Source organism: Neodiprion fabricii, chromosome 5 (assembly GCF_021155785.1).
Source record: "Neodiprion fabricii isolate iyNeoFabr1 chromosome 5, iyNeoFabr1.1, whole genome shotgun sequence".
Taxonomy (NCBI): Eukaryota; Metazoa; Arthropoda; class Insecta; order Hymenoptera; family Diprionidae; genus Neodiprion; species Neodiprion fabricii.
In genome coordinates this window covers 8,544,547-8,565,333 of record NC_060243.1, presented here as the reverse complement: position 1 = coordinate 8,565,333, position 20,787 = coordinate 8,544,547, and the positions used below count along the sequence as shown (strand labels likewise).

At 37.4% G+C, this 20,787-nt stretch overlaps 2 protein-coding genes and 1 long non-coding RNA gene across 14 annotated transcripts in view; 2 read left to right on the top strand and 1 right to left on the bottom strand.

Annotated features, from left to right (window-relative positions):
• LOC124183794 (NAD(+) hydrolase sarm1) overlaps positions 1-4,380 on the top strand; it is a 183,075-nt gene extending 178,695 nt beyond the window's left edge. For 9 of the 10 annotated variants that reach the window (XM_046572791.1, XM_046572796.1, XM_046572795.1 and 6 more), the window contains 3 exons: positions 783-949; positions 1,112-1,330; positions 1,983-4,380. In XM_046572791.1, coding sequence (XP_046428747.1) covers positions 783-949; positions 1,112-1,298 — 354 coding nt within the window. In that variant the 3' untranslated portion in view covers positions 1,299-1,330; positions 1,983-4,380. Of the gene's footprint in view, positions 1-782; positions 950-1,111; positions 1,331-1,650; positions 1,689-1,982 lie in introns of all 10 variants that reach the window. The other variant, XR_006871049.1, reaches the window with a different exon arrangement.
• A 173-nt stretch (positions 4,381-4,553) lies between these two features.
• LOC124183799 (histone H3.3-like) lies at positions 4,554-6,344 on the bottom strand. 3 transcript variants are annotated; one of them, XM_046572807.1, is made up of 4 exons: positions 6,218-6,344; positions 5,672-5,726; positions 5,399-5,574; positions 4,554-5,046 (listed from the first exon to the last, which is right to left on the bottom strand). In XM_046572807.1, the coding sequence occupies exons 1-4, from the start codon at positions 6,241-6,243 to the stop codon at positions 4,875-4,877; spliced, it is 429 nt and encodes a 142-aa protein (XP_046428763.1). In that variant the 5' UTR covers positions 6,244-6,344; the 3' UTR covers positions 4,554-4,874. The 3 variants fall into 3 exon arrangements, with proteins under 3 accessions (XP_046428763.1, XP_046428762.1, XP_046428764.1); XM_046572806.1 differs by having other exon boundaries at positions 5,672-5,709; positions 6,218-6,329; XM_046572808.1 differs by lacking the exon at positions 6,218-6,344 and having other exon boundaries at positions 5,641-6,207.
• Positions 6,345-6,427: 83 nt separating this feature from the next.
• On the top strand, positions 6,428-7,277 carry LOC124183801. The gene is made up of 3 exons (XR_006871050.1): positions 6,428-6,609; positions 6,714-6,854; positions 7,119-7,277. It is a non-coding gene; the product is annotated as an uncharacterized LOC124183801 (long non-coding RNA).
• Positions 7,278-20,787: the final 13,510 nt, after the last annotated feature.

Here is a 20,787-nt window from a genome sequence, read left to right as displayed (position 1 = left end):
AAATCTAGTAGTAGTAGTAGCAGTATTGTTTTGTTGGCTTCAACTATATAGGCCACTTTGCCGTACAACAACGCTCAACATTGGCGCGTATTGAAGTACAATTTTAAGTTTATTTATATGATTAGATACTCTTATCTCTAAATCAAGTATATGAAAATTCGTAAATATAGAGTAAACAAGAACGTGTAATAATTTCACTCTTTTTTAAACGTTAAGGTCTATACTTGTAGAAACGAAACTACGGAATAGGGTTGATATAATTCAATTTTACGTTTTTTTTTTCAACATATTATTTCCTTGACTTTCATATAATTCGCATTGCCAAAAAATATGGTCAATAACATCTGGCCCTTTTCCGCATCTACAAATGTCATCATAGTCAATATTATATCTAGTTTGTAAAATTTATTGGGAACGGAAATGTGGCGACATTTGGTGGCAGAAAAATTTATTACTCCCATTGGGCCATATTTAATTTTAAATGTCCTATTTGTATCTTTTGCAGTATATTGATTCCATGTGAAAAAACTAAAGCCTCCTAGCTTGCAATAAATTCTTCGTATTTTTTTATTCGCATAATTGACCTATGGCCATTCATTGATAGAGAACTGTTTTTGCGCACTCTTGTTTGGCTACGTTCCTATATTTGTTCCAAATACTTATTCAGATTTCAATAAATCTCACGAAACCTTTGAACTCATATTATTGAAGCCATAAGACACTCCAGACAACTGCGGATGATCATATAATTAATAGCGAATATGTGCTTTTCTTCTCAACAGGAAATCGTTGCAGCCCTAGGATCACATTGCAACATCATTCCCATAATAGATAATTTCCAATGGCCAGAGCCAGAAGACCTTCCGGAAGATATGAGGGCAGTATGTCACTTCAATGGTGTCCGTTGGATACACGATTACCAAGATGCTTGCGTAGACAAGCTAGAAAGGTGCGATAATAATTGTCTATTAGTAATATTTCTGTGATGTGAAACTCCATTCGATAGTTTGTTATATAGGTAATAGGTATACAGTTACAATTGCAGTTGCTCAAACATAAGCGATGGTCATTTCATTCCACTAATTTTCCTATTCTAATTTGACAAACGCAGGTTTATGCGCGGTGAAATTCCTATGAGGTCGGACCTCTCTAGTGGCATACCAAGAAGTTTGGCATCCAAAGATGTTACTCAGCCAAGCACACCGGCTAGCACAAATATACGACAACCCACTTATCAGCGAATGCACAGCAATGAAAGTCGCGGAAGCGACAAAGACTCGATAAATGGTAGAGATTGACTAGATGGCCCCCCCACAGCTATACCCAACAGGTGAGAATCAACTTCAATTTATATACGAATATCAGCTCGCCCGCACATTTGACTCGATAGTATCTGTCTTGGAATCGTTAATTTCGCTTCAGAATCTACTAATTACTTTCTGCAATATACTGGTGATACAACTAACAAATACACGGCTTGATTACAATCTTCTTGAGTGATATTCTTTTGAAATAATACAGTAAAACGTAATAACGCTTTGCGTATGAATAACAAGTTTTGGATATTTGCTAATGAGTGAATGTGAGGCAGCTAACAACAAAGTTGGAAGATTACTAACCACATGATTGTCTTTTCTTTCTTTCATGCAGCCCAGGAATAGACTTTGCATCAAGACTAACATGATTAGGTTGGTTTAATCATAAATTGTTTTTCGCTACCTAAATTTTTAGTGGCCATGTTTTTCAACCCTCACTTTTGAACTATTCTACATTGCAGCTCTGTTTAGTGGTATTTTTGCATTAATCTGTGTTTTCAAAACACGATTACAGTTTTGGTGTACTTATGATATGCTTGTTTTTGCTTGACACTTTTTCATTCATCTACTTAATTATGGTTTATTGTTTACTATTAATGTTGTATTAGTGCTGTAAAACGATTTTCTAAGTTTACCTAAATTTTTCTTCTTCAACTGCTATTACAGGCTTCGGAAATCGTCAAGTCCATCTCGCTGGCTGATGGGTCTTCCACCGACATCTCCACGTCTAAAATTTGTTCATACACGTCCGGGAGGAAGTTCGATACCTCGTCGACCCCCGAGACATCCTCCCCCTCCATCGACAAGATCTCGATCACTGGAACTGCTTGATCAAGAGGAAAAGCAGAGAATTCTCCCTGTCCCAGCAGCCCCAGAACCAGTTCCAAGACCAAGATCAAGGAGTCTGGATGGTCTGCTAGATGAGGATGGTTTGGGATCAGTGTTGAAGGGTGAAGAATCCTTTACCGAGGCTGCAAGAATGGAAGAAAACCAGGAAAAGTGTAGGCCCAGATCAAGAAGTTTGGACGGATTTTCAGATACAGCTGAATCGGTAGAAACCGTTGACAGAATTTCCCAAAATAGCGCCGAATCTTCTTTGGACGGTGAAGAAAACAGAGTTGTAGAATCTGTAGTTGTTAGCAACAATAAAAAAATAGATTCTGACATCTGTGGAGAAGCAATGATTGGCTGTGTATCTGGACCTTCGATACATAATAATCCCATGCCTGTGCCGAGATTGAGGGTGAAACCGCAAGCTGAGGAATCGCTGTTGCAGGACAATTTGTCTCCGGATGAAGCCAGCGATGAAAAAAGCTCCCTGTTGAAAACTCAAATACCAACAATCAGATCCAGGAGCATGGATGACCTGTTAGAATCGACGACAGCTGAACCTGCATCTGAGACAAAGGAAACGCTTGCCGAACCTGTAAGCTCAGAGTCGTCGACAGGTAAAGAAAGACTGTTGATGAGCGGTACTGAAAAATCTAACTTGTCAAAGGCGAAGAGCTGTGGTGCGGGGTTGGACTCTGCTGAAAGTTTTTCATCAAACGATTACAAACCCCCGAACAAAGTCCAAGGCTCACTATCCTCACTGCCTACCGGTGTTGAGCCTAAAAGGAAACGTAACTTTATGGACAAATGTGTCAATAAGGTACGGTCCTTTATACGAAAGTAAGGAGAATGCTTATAAATTCTTATTTTATAACGCGTTAATACTGACTTGTTATTTAATTATTACTATTACTATTATGCTTAATTATATTAATATCACTACTGTTATTGCCGTTTAAACTACATTTTGCGATTTTGAACGTAATTTAGTTATGACAGTAATTCGAGTTAGTAATTCGAATAGGAAAAGAAACATAAATGTATATTTAATTCTCGATACATAGAATGAAAAGTATGATTAGAAGTATGTAAATCACAGTGTGATTTTGTTCCAGTATATTATTATATTATGACGATGTGATGAATGGCAGTGTGAAAGGGAATGATATGATATGGGTATATGTTAACATGATGAATATAGTGCCTGAGATGAAAATTGCGACAAAAAAAAAAAGCAGAAACAAAACAAGTGTCTTCTTAGATACCTAATGGCAACTATTAATTTGTTTTTTGCCGAATATTTATGATAAGACTTTCGGCACTATTTTACCGTGAACTAGGATAACATAGATAATGGTAACCTGTTTTTCAGATATTGATTTTTTTATATTTCCTCCAACTGAACCGTATTATAATTACATATATAATGTTTTAGATTTTAATTATCTGTTGTACAGTTCACATTACTGTTCGTAATACTTTTTATTTCGCAGGCAGTTGAGTAGACTATTATTATTGATGTTATTATTTTATTATTATCACTATTATTATTATTATTATTATTATTATTATTATTATTATGGACTATTCTATAAACGACGGTTGTTTTTACTGCAGCTAACCCGATTATGAAATATATTTTAATTTAGATTGTATCATTTACATTATTTTGGTATGTAACAAAATTAATTTCAATTGTTATTATTATTATTATTATTATATGCAAGTGTATAAATTACATATTATTTCCTAAAGAAAACCAGAATGGTATGGTTATAGGCATTGTATTTTGTAATGCTTCGAAACGATGTTATTCATTGGATTAGAAACATATATAGTGTATATTTTACCAAAGTTTCACAGAGTGAAATAAGAATTTTAATAAAAATATTTCAATGTTTCTCGTAAAGAAATTTTTATTCGCAAAAATACAATTATTGTTCAACATCTTTCGAATGAAGTCTCCTTCAATTTGAATCACGTACAACGTTTACATGTGATTGATACCTACTACAATATTATTGTTTTGACAAATTTGTACGACAGCGTGTGTGTTGCACAGCTTGAAGTACGATTTATTATAATATATAATAACATAAAAATAAATATTCCTTAAGACCGTTGTATAATATATCTCAAAGTTTCGAGACTTTGGAATCTTAAAGGAATAATCATACGCTTTAAAATGAACTTGATGTTTAGTTCAATTTCGTTTTCAGTTATGTCTATTCATCTGTGACACAAAAAAACTAGAATTTAGTAAGTTGCTGAAACAACCTACAGATGAAAGTGAAATAGAATATTCATTAATGCTGTCCAAAAACTTACTGGAATATTTGATGATCCTTATATATATTATCTGTGTAAGGATCATCTAATATTCCAGTAAGTTTTTAGCTATCTGGCTATTACATGTATCATTTTGTAACATCCTTAATATTTGATGATCCTTATATATATATATGTGTGTGTGTGTGTGTAAGGATCATCTAATATTCCAGTGAGTTTTTAGCTAGCTAGCTATTACATGTATCATTTTGTAACAGCCTTAATATAAACGATTTCAAAAAACGCCGAGTTTTAAACACTTTATGAAAATTAGTTCTAAAATATATTTAAGCATGGCTGTGACCATTTGTTCAGTTAATACGTACACGAAAATTAAATTATTTTCGATGAAAGTGAAGTACAATTTACAGTCAAGTACGTATGGAATTAAAATTATATTCATCTGTTTACAATGTCATGCCGTCCCCTCAGTCTTCTCACTAATCGCATATCCGTTGGAAACAGTGTTACACGTTTGGCATGGAGTGACAGTAGTATTGCGTCTTCAAAAAATTGCACCAAATACATTTCTGACGCCTCTTGAAGTGCCTCGAGAGCTTTTGCTTGTATTCTATAAAATATTATGTAAAAACATTACTTTCCTGTAACTAATAGGAGCTAACTTTCACTGAAGTTGATTTTTCTAAAAGTTTGCTAATTCGATTTACAAGGTTGATTGATTTTTAGAAATGTAATACCAACCTGGGGTTACTTTTTTCTGAAGGCAAAACCAAACAAATTGTAATTATTAGTTTCTATTCTAACATTTTATGAATTCGGAATGCATTTATTTTAACGAAATATGCAGTATAATTTCGTGTAATGTGAGAGTGTAGATGGTACTTATTTTTTATCATTCATATGCGATCAGAGTTATTACATATAATACGCATGCTCGTTGTTATGAGTTTTTACACACGAACCTGTTAATTTCCAATCGAGGGAACAAATCCAACATAATTTCTCTAACTAATCTAGCAAATGGTAACTTTGGAATCAGTAGCTTTGTCGTCTTCTGTAAGAATCTGATCTCTTGGAGCGCTTTAGTGCCACTTTTTGCGCGAAGATTCACCAACGTTCTTGTAGGGCTAACATGTTTCTGCAAACGAAAAAATTATGATAAGCATTTGATGTTGCAGAGTTTCCGAAATATCGAAACACATACAAATAATTGGTCCATGTAGATAGATGATCACCTTTGAGGGTGTAGCGCTTGATCTCGATACTGATGAAGCTGACGACAGTGATGGTCTGTGTTTGAATTCAAGTTAATAACCGTAGAATTTTTATAATTTCAAAATTCAATCATGTCGAAGTTAGTAACATTATTGTAACGATGAATGTTGAAAAAAAATCGTTATTTCGTAAGTTGAGAATTCTATAAAATTCAGTAAACCATAATCAAGCAAAACGAGCTCATACAGTTCAAATTTAATTTCATCACAGTGATTCTGAAATTGGAAAATGACAAATTTTCCGTTAATGTTTCATTACGATAACGTAACTAACTTCACTTTCAAAAAATTCATGACATTGTGATTGACAAACGGTTTGAGCTGTCAAGCTCGTACGACGAACTAAATGTGGTTTATTGCAGATTACGGTAAGCCAATGATAACACCGGTGACGTGGTAAAAAACAGATTAATTATAATGTAATTGTGGACAAGCCTTATTCGCGGGTTAGTGACGGCGTCGTGAACGTTTGAATTTTTTAAATCCGGTTCATAACCTCTCTACTACCTTGGCGCTCTTTTCCGTCTGACCATCGCGATACTTTTACAATAAAAGATCGGAATTTGAGAGTAGACTGATAAAACGAGTTACACTTCATTCATTAATAAATACTAACGGGCTCCTCACTGTCAATATTACCCAGAATTAAGGCTAAAATGAATATTATATATCCGAACGAAACCGCGAAGCAAGATCAGCGATATAGGGAGACGCTGCGACCAGTGTTGCCAGTCTGAAATTTCGCTGCGTATTATCCATGGTTATAGAAAGTACTAGATTGATAGTTGCCCAACAGTCAACTACCGGCTGAGGTTTATTTCGGGTTGATTGGTGGGGTTTATTTTGGTTCAGTTGACGGGGATGGTTTTGGTTTTGTTGATGGGGTTTGTTGTGGTTAGGTTCGTGGCATTTATTTTGGTTTGGTTAACGAGTCTTATTTTGGTATTGCTTGTATTGGTGGGATTCATATTGGTTTGCTGGATAATTTTTGTCACCTTTTCAGTATGCTGTAATTTGAAAAAAGCGTCCACCTCCGACGACCACCACATTCACCATCGAGATGGACGAAGAAAGGCACGAGGAGGAGGAGGACGAGAAATGCGAGATGAACAAGGTGGACGAAGAGGACGAGGATTTGTGCACGGTGAGTACAACATTTTTATAATATTTAATAGCAATTGCAATTACAATTCGTCTGAAATTTTGCAAACTTGTCATGTTTAAAATATATTATTTCAATTCATTTTTCGCACAGGCCCAAATTCAGTGGCTATCAATGCGCTAATGAAATTTCTATCATTTTTTAAAAATTTCTGATAATTTTACTGGTAAGACGTGTCAATAAAAATACTATATTAATCCTTACACAATATTTTACATGTGTTCTAATACTGGAAATATTTATTAGTATTCAAGGTATAACCCAAGGTAGTTGGCTGTGGTCGTTGGAGGTGGTTGGCAGTGGTTCGAGGTGGTCGGAGGAGAACAAAGAGAACAAATACGATGCGGAGAACAAGGCTGAGTAAGAGGTGAAGAAGGACGAGGTGGTAGAGGGTACCAGGTGGTGTTGAGGCTGACGCCGACTAGACCGCGGCGGACGGCGGCGGACGGCGGCGAAATTTTCGCTCATACAGTTATCCATATAGGTGTTCACACTAGACGGCGGCGGACCGCGGCAATTTTTCGCGAGTTCCAGGTTGGGAATATTTCGGCGGTGCGCCGCGCATCGCCGCGCATCGCCGTCGTCTAGTGTGAACACCCGACCGATGCCGAAATTCATCCCAAGTATAAAAATAGGGAAACCTGCGTTACTTTGATGTAAATGGTTATGGTTTACAAGGATTCTTTTCATTCTCTCCGCTGTTCTTGCGAAAAATAAATGTATTCATTTTTACATCTTAAATAAATCCTACGGATATTAAATAAATGTTACGCAAGTAATTACTTCATTTTTAAAGAAATTTAAGTAAATGTGAGTTTTAGAACAACAAGTTATGATCAACGGATTATTTTATGTAAAAAATTTATTTTTTTCTCATTGTTCGGGTATGATGCTGATTTCATGAAGACTGTTTTTTATTTTGCGTATTAATTTTTATGCATAAGAAATGAGAGAGTATATTTTGAGCTAAAATTTATTTCATTTTTACTATACATATATTATATGTATAATAGGGTGTTTCAAAATAAAAAAATGTACGATTTTCCAACGAGCCACACCCGAAATAGTTTAGGTAGAAACAAAAATTCTGGCGAAAGATGAGCATTGTCGGTTGATTTTTAATCCTTTTTTCCTTTTTATCGAATTTATGATGGACAATTGTTAGTAATTTTATTTCGTGTTAAACACTTCTTCATCCATAATGAGTAATCAAGAAGTAGTGGCAAATATGCATGATTATTTATTGTGTGCCCATGACGACTGAGACAAATCGTGGTCATCAGATAATTGATAAATATCTCTTTTTCGTAGAAACAGTATCGGCGGGTGGTCACGCGACTATAGTGGGCGCATCTCACGGTAGCTGCGCCGCGGTCCGCCGCGGTGCAGTGGGTGTCAGCCTTAACTTTTGAAATGTCCTACCATTTCCGAACACCTCCAACCATCCTATTTACCTATATTACTAGATTAGCTATTATATGAAAAGAGAAGAATTATTCACTTCGAAATGGGATTCTATTCGACGCGCGCTCGATGTATTCCATAACATTAGTATTCATAATTATTTCAACAACTTTTCATTTGCTCTCTCAATCTTGAATTTTCGTAGGCATATAACCAAAACGCTGTTCTAGCTAGTCGAGAGTGAAGTATCTACGTTGGGTAGAGAAGCAAAATTGTTTTTCGAAAAGTATTCGGATGGAAAAAAATTCAGAGTAACTGTAATACATCACGGATGCGCTAATTTTGAACGAGATGAAATGGATGCTTCGTATATGAGATAGTATTTAACGCTGCGTAGTGATTTAAAGACCTGAAAAGGTGATAGTAAGAGAAAGAACGAAGCTTCTTAACACTTCGAGTGTATTTTAACACACATTTGAAAGATACGAGCAAAATTTTTCATCATCCAACTGTCGCAGAACGGCAGCGTTATCGGCTGACCCGTTAAGTAAAGGATATATCTTCAGTCAACGGCTGACCATCGAAGGGCCTGGCCGCTTGAGTCTGGAATCGGCAGGACAGATAAGGTGTGTATTTCTTGTATGAAATGTGAACACTAGAATCATTATACATCATATCATATCATCATATATCATACATCATACATCGTACATCATACATCATACATCATACATCATACATCATCATACCTAGTATTACAGTTCGAAACCAAAGTTTGAATTTTCGGATGTTCGGAAAGTGACGTCACCAATCTAAAATCGGCTAGCCGAGTTCCTCAGTCTGGTAACAACCGCGCAGTAGAGCGGACGTTGAGAGTCGCGCTCCGCAAACTTCGAGTACAGGGTTCTCAACCTCCCGGATCCCGCGCTTCGGGTCCGCTACGTATTTCGAGTACCGGGTTCTCAACCTCTCGGATCCCGCGCTTCGGGTCCGCTACGCGGTGAAACTCGACTTCCAGGATAAGCGCTCCGTGGTTCATGGTTCATGTTTACAATAAATTATTTCAATTCGTTTTTCGCGCAAGCTGAAATTCAGTAGCTGTCAGTCCGCTAATAAAATTTCTCGACTTCCAGGGTAAGCGCTCCGTGGTTCCTGGTTCATGTTTACAATAAATTATTTCAATTCGTTTTTCGCGCAAGCTGAAATTCATCAGCTGTCAGTCCGCTAATAAAATTTCTCGACTTCCAGGATAAGCGCTCCGTGGTTCCTGGTTCATGTTTACAATAAATTATTTCAATTCGTTTTTCGCGCAAGCTGAAATTCCGTAGCTGTCAGTCCGCTAATAAAATTTCTCGACTTCCAGGATAAGCGCTCCGTGGTTCCTGGTTCATGTTTACAATAAATTATTTCAATTCGTTTTTCGCGCAAGCTGAAATTCAGTAGCTGTCAGTCCGCTAATAAAATTTCTCGACTTCCAGGGTAAGCGCTCCGTGGTTCCTGGTTCATGTTTACAATAAATTATTTCAATTCGTTTTTTGCGCAAGCTGAAATTCATTAGCTGTCAGTCCGCTAATAAAATTTCTCGACTTCCAGGATAAGCGCTCCGTGGTTCCTGGTTCATGTTTACAATAAATTATTTCAATTCGTTTTTCGCGCAAGCTGAAATTCCGTAGCTGTCAGTCCGCTAATAAAATTTCTCGACTTCCAGGATAACCGCTCCGTGGTTCCTGGTTCATGTTTACAATAAATTATTTCAATTCGTTTTTCGCGCAAACTGAAATTCAGTAGCTGTCAGTCCGCTAATAAAATTTCTCGACTTCCAGGATAAGCGCTCCGTGGTTCCTGGTTCATGTTTACAATAAATTATTTCAATTCGTTTTTCGCGCAAGCTGAAATTCAGTAGCTGTCAGTCCGCTAATAAAATTTCTCGACTTCCAGGATAAGCGCTCCGTGGTTCCTGGTTCATGTTTACAATAAATTATTTCAATTCGTTTTTCGCGCAAGCCCATATTCAGTAGCTGTCAGTCCGCTAATAAAATTTCTCGACTTCCGGGATAAGCGCTCCGTGGTTCCTGGTTCATGTTTACAATAAATTATTTCAATTCGTTTTTCGCGCACGCCCAAATTCAGTAGCTGTCGGTGCGCTAATAAAATTTCTATAACTTTACAATCTTTTCATAATCTTTCTGGTAAAATATGTCGTTAAAAAAATTATATCAAACCTTACACATTATTTTTGATTTGTTCTCATACTGAAAATATTCATTACTATTCCAGGTATAACCCGAGGTGGTTGGCGGTGGTTGAAGGTGTTGGGAGTTGGACGAGGAGGAGGACGGGGAGGACGAGGATTTGTGCTCGGTGAGTAAAACACTTTTATAATATTTGATGGCAATTGTAATTATATTTTATCTAAAACATTTCAAACTAGTCATGGTTACATAAAATTATTTCAATTCATTTTTCGCGCAAGCACATATTCAGTAGCTATGAATAAGCTTATACAATTTATTATATTATTAATTAATTAATTAATATTCTTATAATATTTAACGGCAATTGTAATCATATTTCATCTGAAATATGACAAAACTTGTCACGTTTACTACAAATTATTTCAATACCTTTCTCGTGCAAGCACATATTCAGTAGCTATGATTAATCTTATACAATTTATTTTATTATTAATTAATTAATTAATTATATTAATCCTTATACAATATTTTTGATGTGTTCTCATACTGAAAATATTCATTACTATTCCAGGTATAACCCGAGGTGGTTGGCGGTGGTTGGAGGTGGTCGGAGGTGAACGAGGAGGAGGACGAGGAGGAGGCGGGGTGGGTCGTGGGAGAGGACCTCTCCTCTCCTCAGAGGAGGGGAGGGGGAGGGGCAGGGAAGTGGGAGAGGTGGGCGGGGAGGGGGAAGGGACGGGAAGGGAAGGGGTGGGGTCGGGAGGGCGGCGGTGCGGGGGGGGGGGGGGGGGGGGGGGGGGGGAGGGAGGGAGGGAGGGCAGGTGGGAGGGAGAGAGTGGAGAACGGATGTCGATGCGAGCCCGTTAGAGTCAATAGAGCAGTACACCCCCTCCCTGCTGCGCCCTCCCTCCCTCCCTCCCTCCCTCCCTCCCTCCCACCCGCCCGCCCTCCCTCCCTCCCTCCCCCCGCACCGCCGCCCTCCCGACCCCGCCCCTTCCCTTCCCATCCCTTCCCCCGCCCCGCCCACCTCTCCCACTTCCCTGCCCCTCCCCCTCCCCGCCTCTGAGGAGAGGAGAGGTCCTCTCCCACGACCCACCCCGCCTCCTCCTCGTCCTCCTCCTCGTTCACCTCCGACCACCTCCAACCACCGCCAACCACCTCGGGTTATACCTGGAATAGTAATGAATATTTTCAGTATGAGAACACATCAAAAATATTGTATAAGGATTAATATAATTAATTAATTAATTAATAATAAAATAAATTGTATAAGATTAATCATAGCTACTGAATATGTGCTTGCACGAGAAAGGTATTGAAATAATTTGTAGTAAACGTGACAAGTTTTGTCATATTTCAGATGAAATATGATTACAATTGCCGTTAAATATTATAAGAATATTAATTAATTAATTAATAATATAATAAATTGTATAAGCTTATTCATAGCTACTGAATATGTGCTTGCGCGAAAAATGAATTGAAATAATTTTATGTAACCATGACTAGTTTGAAATGTTTTAGATAAAATATAATTACAATTGCCATCAAATATTATAAAAGTGTTTTACTCACCGAGCACAAATCCTCGTCCTCCCCGTCCTCCTCCTCGTCCAACTCCCAACACCTTCAACCACCGCCAACCACCTCGGGTTATACCTGGAATAGTAATGAATATTTTCAGTATGAGAACGCATCAAAAATATTGTATAAGGATTAATATAATTAATTAATTAATTAATAATAAAATAAATTGTATAAGATTAATCATAGCTACTGAATATGTGCTTGCACGAGAAAGGTATTGAAATAATTTGTAGTAAACGTGACAAGTTTTGTCATATTTCAGATGAAATATGATTACAATTGCCGTTAAATATTATAAGAATATTAATTAATTAATTAATAATATAATAAATTGTATAAGCTTATTCATAGCTACTGAATATGTGCTTGCGCGAAAAATGAATTGAAATAATTTTATGTAACCATGACTAGTTTGAAATGTTTTAGATAAAATATAATTACAATTGCCATCAAATATTATAAAAGTGTTTTACTCACCGAGCACAAATCCTCGTCCTCCCCGTCCTCCTCCTCGTCCAACTCCCAACACCTTCAACCACCGCCAACCACCTCGGGTTATACCTGGAATAGTAATGAATATTTTCAGTATGAGAACGCATCAAAAATATTGTATAAGGATTAATATAATTAATTAATTAATTAATAATATAATAAATTGTATAAGATTAATCATAGCTACTGAATATGTGCTTGCACGAGAAATGTATTGAAATAATTTATTGTAAACGTGACAAGTTTTGTCATATTTCAGATGAAATATGATTACAATTGCCGTTAAATATTATAAGAATATTAATTAGTTAATTAATAATATAATAAATTGTATACGCTTATTCATAGCTACTGAATATGTGCTTGCGCGAAAAATGAATTGGAATAATTTTATGTAACCATGACTAGTTTGAAATATTTTAGATAAAATATAATTACAATTGCCATCAAATATTATAAAAGTGTTTTACTCACCGAGCACAAATCCTCGTCCTCCCCGTCCTCCTCCTCGTCCAACTCCGAACACCTTCAACCACCGCCAATCACCTACAACAACCACCGATATCCTCCACAGGTATATCTGCCATAATAATAAAGATTTTCAGTATAAGAACACATCAAAAATATTGTGTAAGAATTAATACAATTAATTAATTAATTGATAGTAGAATAAATTTAACTACCGCATTTGTAGCTACTAAATTTGTGCTTGCGCGAAGAATGAATTGAAATAATTTATTGTAAAGATGATAAGTTTGAAAAAGATTAGATAAAATATAATTACAATTGCCATCGAATATTATAAAAACGTTAAACTCACCGAGCACAAATCCTCGTCCCCCTCCACCGGAATCACCTTGATTACCCGCAACCACCCCTAACCTCCCCCAACGACCACCGCCAACCACCTCGAGTTATACCTCGAATACTAATAAACATTTTCAGCATGAGAACAAATCAAAGATAATGTGTAAGGTTTGATATAATTTTTTCAACGACACATTTTATCAAAAAGATTATGAGAAGATTGTAAAGTTATAGAAATTTTATTAGCGCACCGACAGCTACTGAATTTGGGCGTGCGCGAAAAACGAATTGAAATAATTTATTGTAAACATGAACCAGGAACCACGGAGCGCTTATCCTGGAAGTCGAGAAATTTTATTAGCGGCTGACAGCTACTGAATATGGGCTTGCGCGAAAAACGAATTGAAATAATTTATTGTAAACATGAACCAGGAACCACGGAGCGCTTATCCTGGAAGTCGAGAAATTTTATTAGCGCACCGACAGCTACTGAATATGAGCGTGCGCGAAAAACGAATTGAAATAATTTATTGTAAACATGAACCAGGAACCACGGAGCGCTTATCCTGGAAGCCAAGAAATTTCATTAGCGGACTGACAGCTACTGAATTTCAGTTTGCGCGAAAAACGAATTGAAATAATTTATTGTAAACATGAACCAGGAACCACGGAGCGCTTATCCAGGAAGTCGAGAAATTTTATTAGCGGACTGACAGCTACTGAATATGGGCTTGCGCGAAAAACGAATTGAAATAATTTATTGTAAACATGAACCAGGAACCACGGAGCGCTTATCCTGGAAGTCGAGAAATTTTATTAGCGCACCGACAGCTACTGAATATGAGCGTGCGCGAAAAACGAATTGAAATAATTTATTGTAAACATGAACCAGGAACCACGGAGCGCTTATCCTGGAAGCCAAGAAATTTCATTAGCGGACTGACAGCTACTGAATTTCAGTTTGCGCGAAAAACGAATTGAAATAATTTATTGTAAACATGAACCAGGAACCACGGAGCGCTTATCCTGGAAGTCGAGAAATTTTATTAGCGGACTGACAGCTGATGAATTTCAGCTTGCGCGAAAAACGAATTGAAATAATTTATTGTAAACATGAACCAGGAACCACGGAGCGCTTACCCTGGAAGTCGAGAAATTTTATTAGCGGACTGACAGCTACTGAATTTCAGCTTGCGCGAAAAACGAATTGAAATAATTTATTGTAAACATGAACCATGAACCACGGAGCGCTTATCCTGGAAGTCGAGTTTCACCGCGTAGCGGACCCGAAGCGCGGGATCCGAGAGGTTGAGAACCCGGTACTCGAAATACGTAGCGGACCCGAAGCGCGGGATCCGGGAGGTTGAGAACCCGGTACTCGAAGTTTGCGGAGCGCGACTCTCAACGTCCGCTCTACTGCGCGGTTGTTACCAGACTGAGGAACTCGGCTAGCCGATTTTAGATTGGTGACGTCACTTTCCGAACATCCGAAAATTCAAACTTTGGTTTCGAACTGTAATACTAGGTATGATGATGTATGATGTATGATGTATGATGTATGATGTACGATGTATGATGTATGATATATGATGATATGATATGATGTATAATGATTCTAGTGTTCACATTTCATACAAGAAATACACACCTTATCTGTCCTGCCGATTCCAGACTCAAGCGGCCAGGCCCTTCGATGGTCAGCCGTTGACTGAATAGATTCTTGCATGCACTAGGTCGACGTAATTTTGCGAGAGAAATCGATTGGGCGCAGTCCCAATACGCTGCGATCAACGCATTATAAGTTACAGGCAAAAAACGAGAACCCGTGTTTTCGACATTTTTCAGCCGGTGCTTTTTCGCTCGCCATTTCTTTCCTGTTGGTCCCACGCTCTTTTCGCTACGTTGTCTGAGTTCCTGGTGGTCCAATTGGTCGGGAAAGGGTCATACAAATCAATTCTGAGACTCAAGATTTTTCGGTCAAAAAAAAAGGAAGGTTAACCCCTTTGTATTTTTGGCGAAAATTTTCACGATATCGAAAAGTACTTGAATGAATTCTTTTTGGCACTAGTCCGACGTAATTTTGCGAGAGAAATCGATTGGGCGTAGTCCCAATAGGCTGCGATCATCGGATCAAAAGTTACAGCCAAAAAACGAGAACCTGTGTTTTCGACATTTTTCAGCTGGTGCTTTTTCCCTCGCCATTTCTCTCCTGTTGGTCCCACGCTCTTTTCGCTAGGTTTTCTGAATTCCTGGGTGTCCAATTGGTCGGCTAAGGGTCAAACAAATCAATTCTGAGACGGAAGATTTTTCGGTCAAAAAAAAAGGAAGGTTAACCCCTTTGAATTTTTGGCGAAAATTTTCGCGATTTTGAAACGTGCTGGAATAAATTCTTTCTGGCACTAGTCCAACGTCATTTTGCGAGAGGAATCGATTGGGCGCAGTCTCAATAGGCTGCGATCAACGGATCGAAAGTTACTGCCAAAAAACGAGAACCTGTGTTTTCGACATTTTTCAGCTGGTGCTTTTTCGCTCGCCATTTCTTTCCTGTTGGTCCCACGCTCTTTTCGCTACGTAGTCTGAGTTCCTGGGGGTCCAATTGGTCGGAAAAGGGTCATACAAATCAATTCTGAGACTCAAGATTTTTCAGTCAAAAAAAAAGGAAGGTTAAGCCCTTTGTATTTTTGGCGAAAATTTTCGCGATATTGAAAAGTGCTTGAACAAATTCTTTCTGGCACTGGTCCGACGTAATTTTGCGAGAGGAATCGATTGGGCGCAGTCTCAATACACCGCGGACAACGGATCAAAAGTTACAGCCAAAAAACCAGAACCTGTGTTTTCGACATTTCTCAGCACGTACTGTTTCGCTCGCCATTTCTCTCCTGTTGGTCCTACGCTCTTTTCTCTGCGTTTTCTGAGTTCCCAAGGGTCCAATTAGTCAGGTAAGGGTCATTCAATTCGAATCTGAGACCAAAAACTTTCGGCTCCAAAAATGAAGAAAAAGTAAGGCTAACCCCTTTGCATCCTTGGCGAAAATTTTCGCGATTTTGGAAGGTGCTGGGATAAATTCTTTCTGGCACTATTCCGACGTAATTTTGCGAGAGGAATCGATTGAGCGCAGTCCCAATACGCTGCGAGCAACTGATCAAAAGTTACAGCCTGAAAACGACAGATTCTCATCGTCGCTTTTCTGTCGTTGGTCCCACGCTCCTTCTTGTGTGTCTTCTGAGGTCCTACAAGTCCAATAAATCGCAAAGAAATACAAAAATTACGTTGTACCGTACATCAGTTGCGTTTATTTAAGGGATCGTCTCAGTGTGACCCTCCGAAAAATTACTGATTTTCGCGAATTTTTTTTTTAATGTTTAAATAAACTAATCGGTCCGGTTTTTTTTTCATAAATAAATAGGTTTATGAAGAATACAAAATGATTTTTTTAAAGTTTATTTATTGAGTGCATCATTGTTGTATAAATTGTTGTAATTTCACGTGAAAAAAAAAGGTGCTGCACGGTTTCCACGATGACGGCCGCAATTTTGATCTGAAAAAAAAATTTCAAAAAGATTATTAATCTGTAGGAAAGTCGCTATCGCGCTATGGAGGGTTTTTTTTTCAAATTTGACAAAATGGCGGCGGTTTGAACAAAAAGTGTCGAATGTGGCCCTTTTTTTCGACAGTTTTTCGTAAAAAAAATAGGAAGTTTTCAAAAAAAAAAAAAAAGCTTCCATAGCGCGATAAAGAATGACGTTTAAAATGTTCTCCCGAAATTGGAACTAGATATCTTTAAAACTCTTCCTTTGAGAGTGGAAACCGTTTTGGAAAACACCATTCTGAGAAAAACGCGTTTAAAGATTGAAGTTGGAAAAGTTTATATAAATCGTTTACTTACGATCAATCGGCGATGCCAGGTCTTGATTTTTTTCTTGGGGGTTTCTCTCGTACGTTTATCCGTGGTGGATGTCAAAAACGAACTGAAATGCTTGGACAGTTTATTCTGCAAGGTTATAGAACCTAAGCACCTTAGTACTCGCGCAGGTAGAAAACCCGTTCCCTTTCTACAAGAAACGCTGTAGCGACCGTAATAATTTGAATTTCGATTTAAAAATTTGAGAGAATGTTTAGAACAGTGTATACTATACGATAATGCAAAAAAAAAAAAAACAATTTTTTGAAAATTTCACACTGAGACGATCCCTTAATTTCGGCTACAGTGGCATGATTATTATTATTACTATTATTCTTATTATTATTAGTATTAATAATATTACTAATATTAATGTCATACTGACTGTTGTCATTGGAATGTCGGTTTATTTATGTCGGTAAACACCTGTTTATTTTATTCAACTTTTATAAATTCCATTCCATTGCGAGTTCTCACTATGATATAATGTACACATTTAATATCCGTGAATGTAGAAAATGTAAAAACAGTAATAGGAATTGTAACAATGACATATGTATGTGTTACTGCATAGTTCATAAACAAATACGTATTACAGTTCAATATAGTTCAGGATATAATTCATATATCATATATAAACCACATACATTGTGACACGGAGTTCATGAATTAGGCTTTGGAGTATTAATAAAAATACTTGAATTACATATTATGCATGGTTGTTATGATCACCCATAAGTTTTTTTTACACCTTCGTACTTAACGTGGTGTATCCTTGATTAACAATGGAATCCCTATACTTTCAGTCAGAATCAGGCGAATTGGAGGAATTTCAGCGTGTAACTGCTCCTGGAGAATATCTGTACCGAGGAGGTCGCTTGAAAACCCCCAGTTAGAGTAAGGGAAATCGAAACTATTTGAGCGAAAAATTACTCCTGGTATCAGGAGCGTATCTGAGCCAAGGAGGTCGATAAAAGACAGGGACAAATTGATTGACAGCATGTGATGTACAAGACATTCTTTTTAATTGTTTCTTCTCCATTTTCGCGACATGACTGCCGCGACGTTTGAAATACGAATTTCTGGTGTCCCCACAATTTAATTAATCTCGACCCTACCCTGCCCTGCCCTACTCTTCCCTACCCTACCCTACCCTTCCCTAATTCTACTCTAATTCTACTCCAAGTCCCACTCTAACTCCTACTGCGACTCCTAACACTCCTACTATTACACCTACTCCTACTCCTGATCCTGATCCTACTCCTGATCCTACTCCCTCTCCTACTTCTCATCCTATTCCTGATCCTATACCTGATGCTACTCCTACTTCTACTTCTACCCCTACTCCCACTTCTTCTTCTCATCCCACTTCTCATCCTACTCCATTAAATATTATATAAATGTTGTACTCACAGTGCACAAATCCTCATCATCCTCGTCCTCCTCCTCCTCGTCGTCCTCCTCATCCACCTCCGACCACCTCGAACCACCTCCAACGAGCGACGCCACTACCTCGGGTTATACCTTGAATAGTAATAAATATTTTCAGTATAAGAACACATTAAAAATATTGTCTAAGGATTAATATAAATAATTAATTAATTAATAATATAACAAATTTGATTAGCGCATTCATGGCCACTGAATTTGTGCGTGTGCGAAAAACGAATTGAAGTAGTTTATTGTAAACGTGACGAGTTGAAAAAATTCTAGATAAAATATATATAATTACAATTGACATTAAACATTATAAAAATGTTAAACTCACCGAGCACAAATCCTCGTCCTCCTCCTCGTCCACGTCCGACCACCTCCAAGCATCGCCAACCTTTCCCAACGACCACCGCTAACCACCTCGGGTTATACCTCGAATAGTAATAATTAGGAACACATCAAAAATACTGTATAAGGATTAATATAATTAATTAATTGATGAATAATAGAATAAATTTTATTAGCGCATTTATAGCTACTGAATTTGTGCTTTCGCGAAAAATGAATTGAGATAATTTATTGTAAACGTGACAAGTTTAAAAAAGTTACTAGCTGGCCAATGAAGCGCCTCGCCGCTGGAATCTTGAATTGTCACGAAAGATGGAGTGCGTCATTTTTGTCTGAAATGTGAAAACTAAAATTCCTTTGAATTGACGTATATTTTTATCATCGATGAACTAAAAATCTTATTAAAAAAAGGTTAAATCACATTCATTTTCGTTCAGAATTTTCTTGGTAAAAATCGTTACATTTTACGTTTGAGCTCGACAATTAATATGATATCACGATTTTTTGGGTTATTCCGGTACATCGATAATAGAATGGTGTGCGAATTAAAAATAACTAGTCTTAAAACGGTCGCTAAGGCTCGCTCAAGCTCGCTCGGGGTCGGATGCCTAGTGTAACTGGTTTTTGCGCTCTTGCGCTCACTGCGCCTGCTTACTCGTTGTCGGTGTTTTACCAGATGATACGGGATGCTTGAGGATTGTCCAATGGGTGATAAATGTTAGTCCGCTGGTTCGTGAAGTCGAGTTTCATCGAGTAGCGGACCTCGAGTGCAGTAACTACGAAGCGCTAGTCCTGGAGGTCGAAATCCACAAGGTAAAAGACCTGGACAGCCGAAACTACGGAGCACTGGTCCTCGAAGTCAAGTTTCACTAGGTAGCGGACCTGAAGCGCAGAAAATACGGAGCGCGATTCTCAGCCGTCCGCTCTACTGCGCGATTGTTTCCAGACTCAGGAATTCGGCTAGCTGATTTTCATCGTCGACGATTAGTGACGTCAGGAGAAAAAAACATCCAAACATGGGTTTCGAACTTTAATATTATGTATGACGTATGACGCATGACGTATGATGTATGATGTATGATGTATGATGATATGATATGATGATTTGTCATATGTATGTACCTCGAATTACCCAAGTCCACGTATCACAAACGCTGAAATTTATCACAAACATGAGTCTTAGTTTATTACGAACGGAAACATATAACGCGAAGACAATAGCAATGGAAGTTTTATAGACGAGATTAATTTAAAGAATAAGACAATAGGGATTTTATCACTTAATTTGACCTGAAATGTAAAAGAGGCTGTGTTAAGGTAGTTGGGCAGTAATTTCGAAAACGTTTAATTCACATAAATTTTAATTATATAATGTTTTGACTAATTTTAAACAACCCTGTAAAGTTTGAAAATGATTTACCGTTTAGTTACTGAGTTTTTTATTTCAGAGTTGAGCTATTTTATATTGTGTAGATATGGATTGGGATGAAAACTGATAGTTTAGAGTTGGTTGTTTTAGAATAAAATATTTAAGACGGGGGTAAAATATGTATAAAAATATATGATAAATATGGATATGAATCAGAGAGAATGGATATTTAGGAATAATATTTAAATTTTTTGTGAGTTTTGCTAGTCATTGAATTTATGCTGATATTTGGAAACGTGAAAAAGAAACTGCCATAGGAACAGAAGAATAGAGCACCCTCGGGGAAAATTTATAACAAAACAATTGAGATCATAAAAA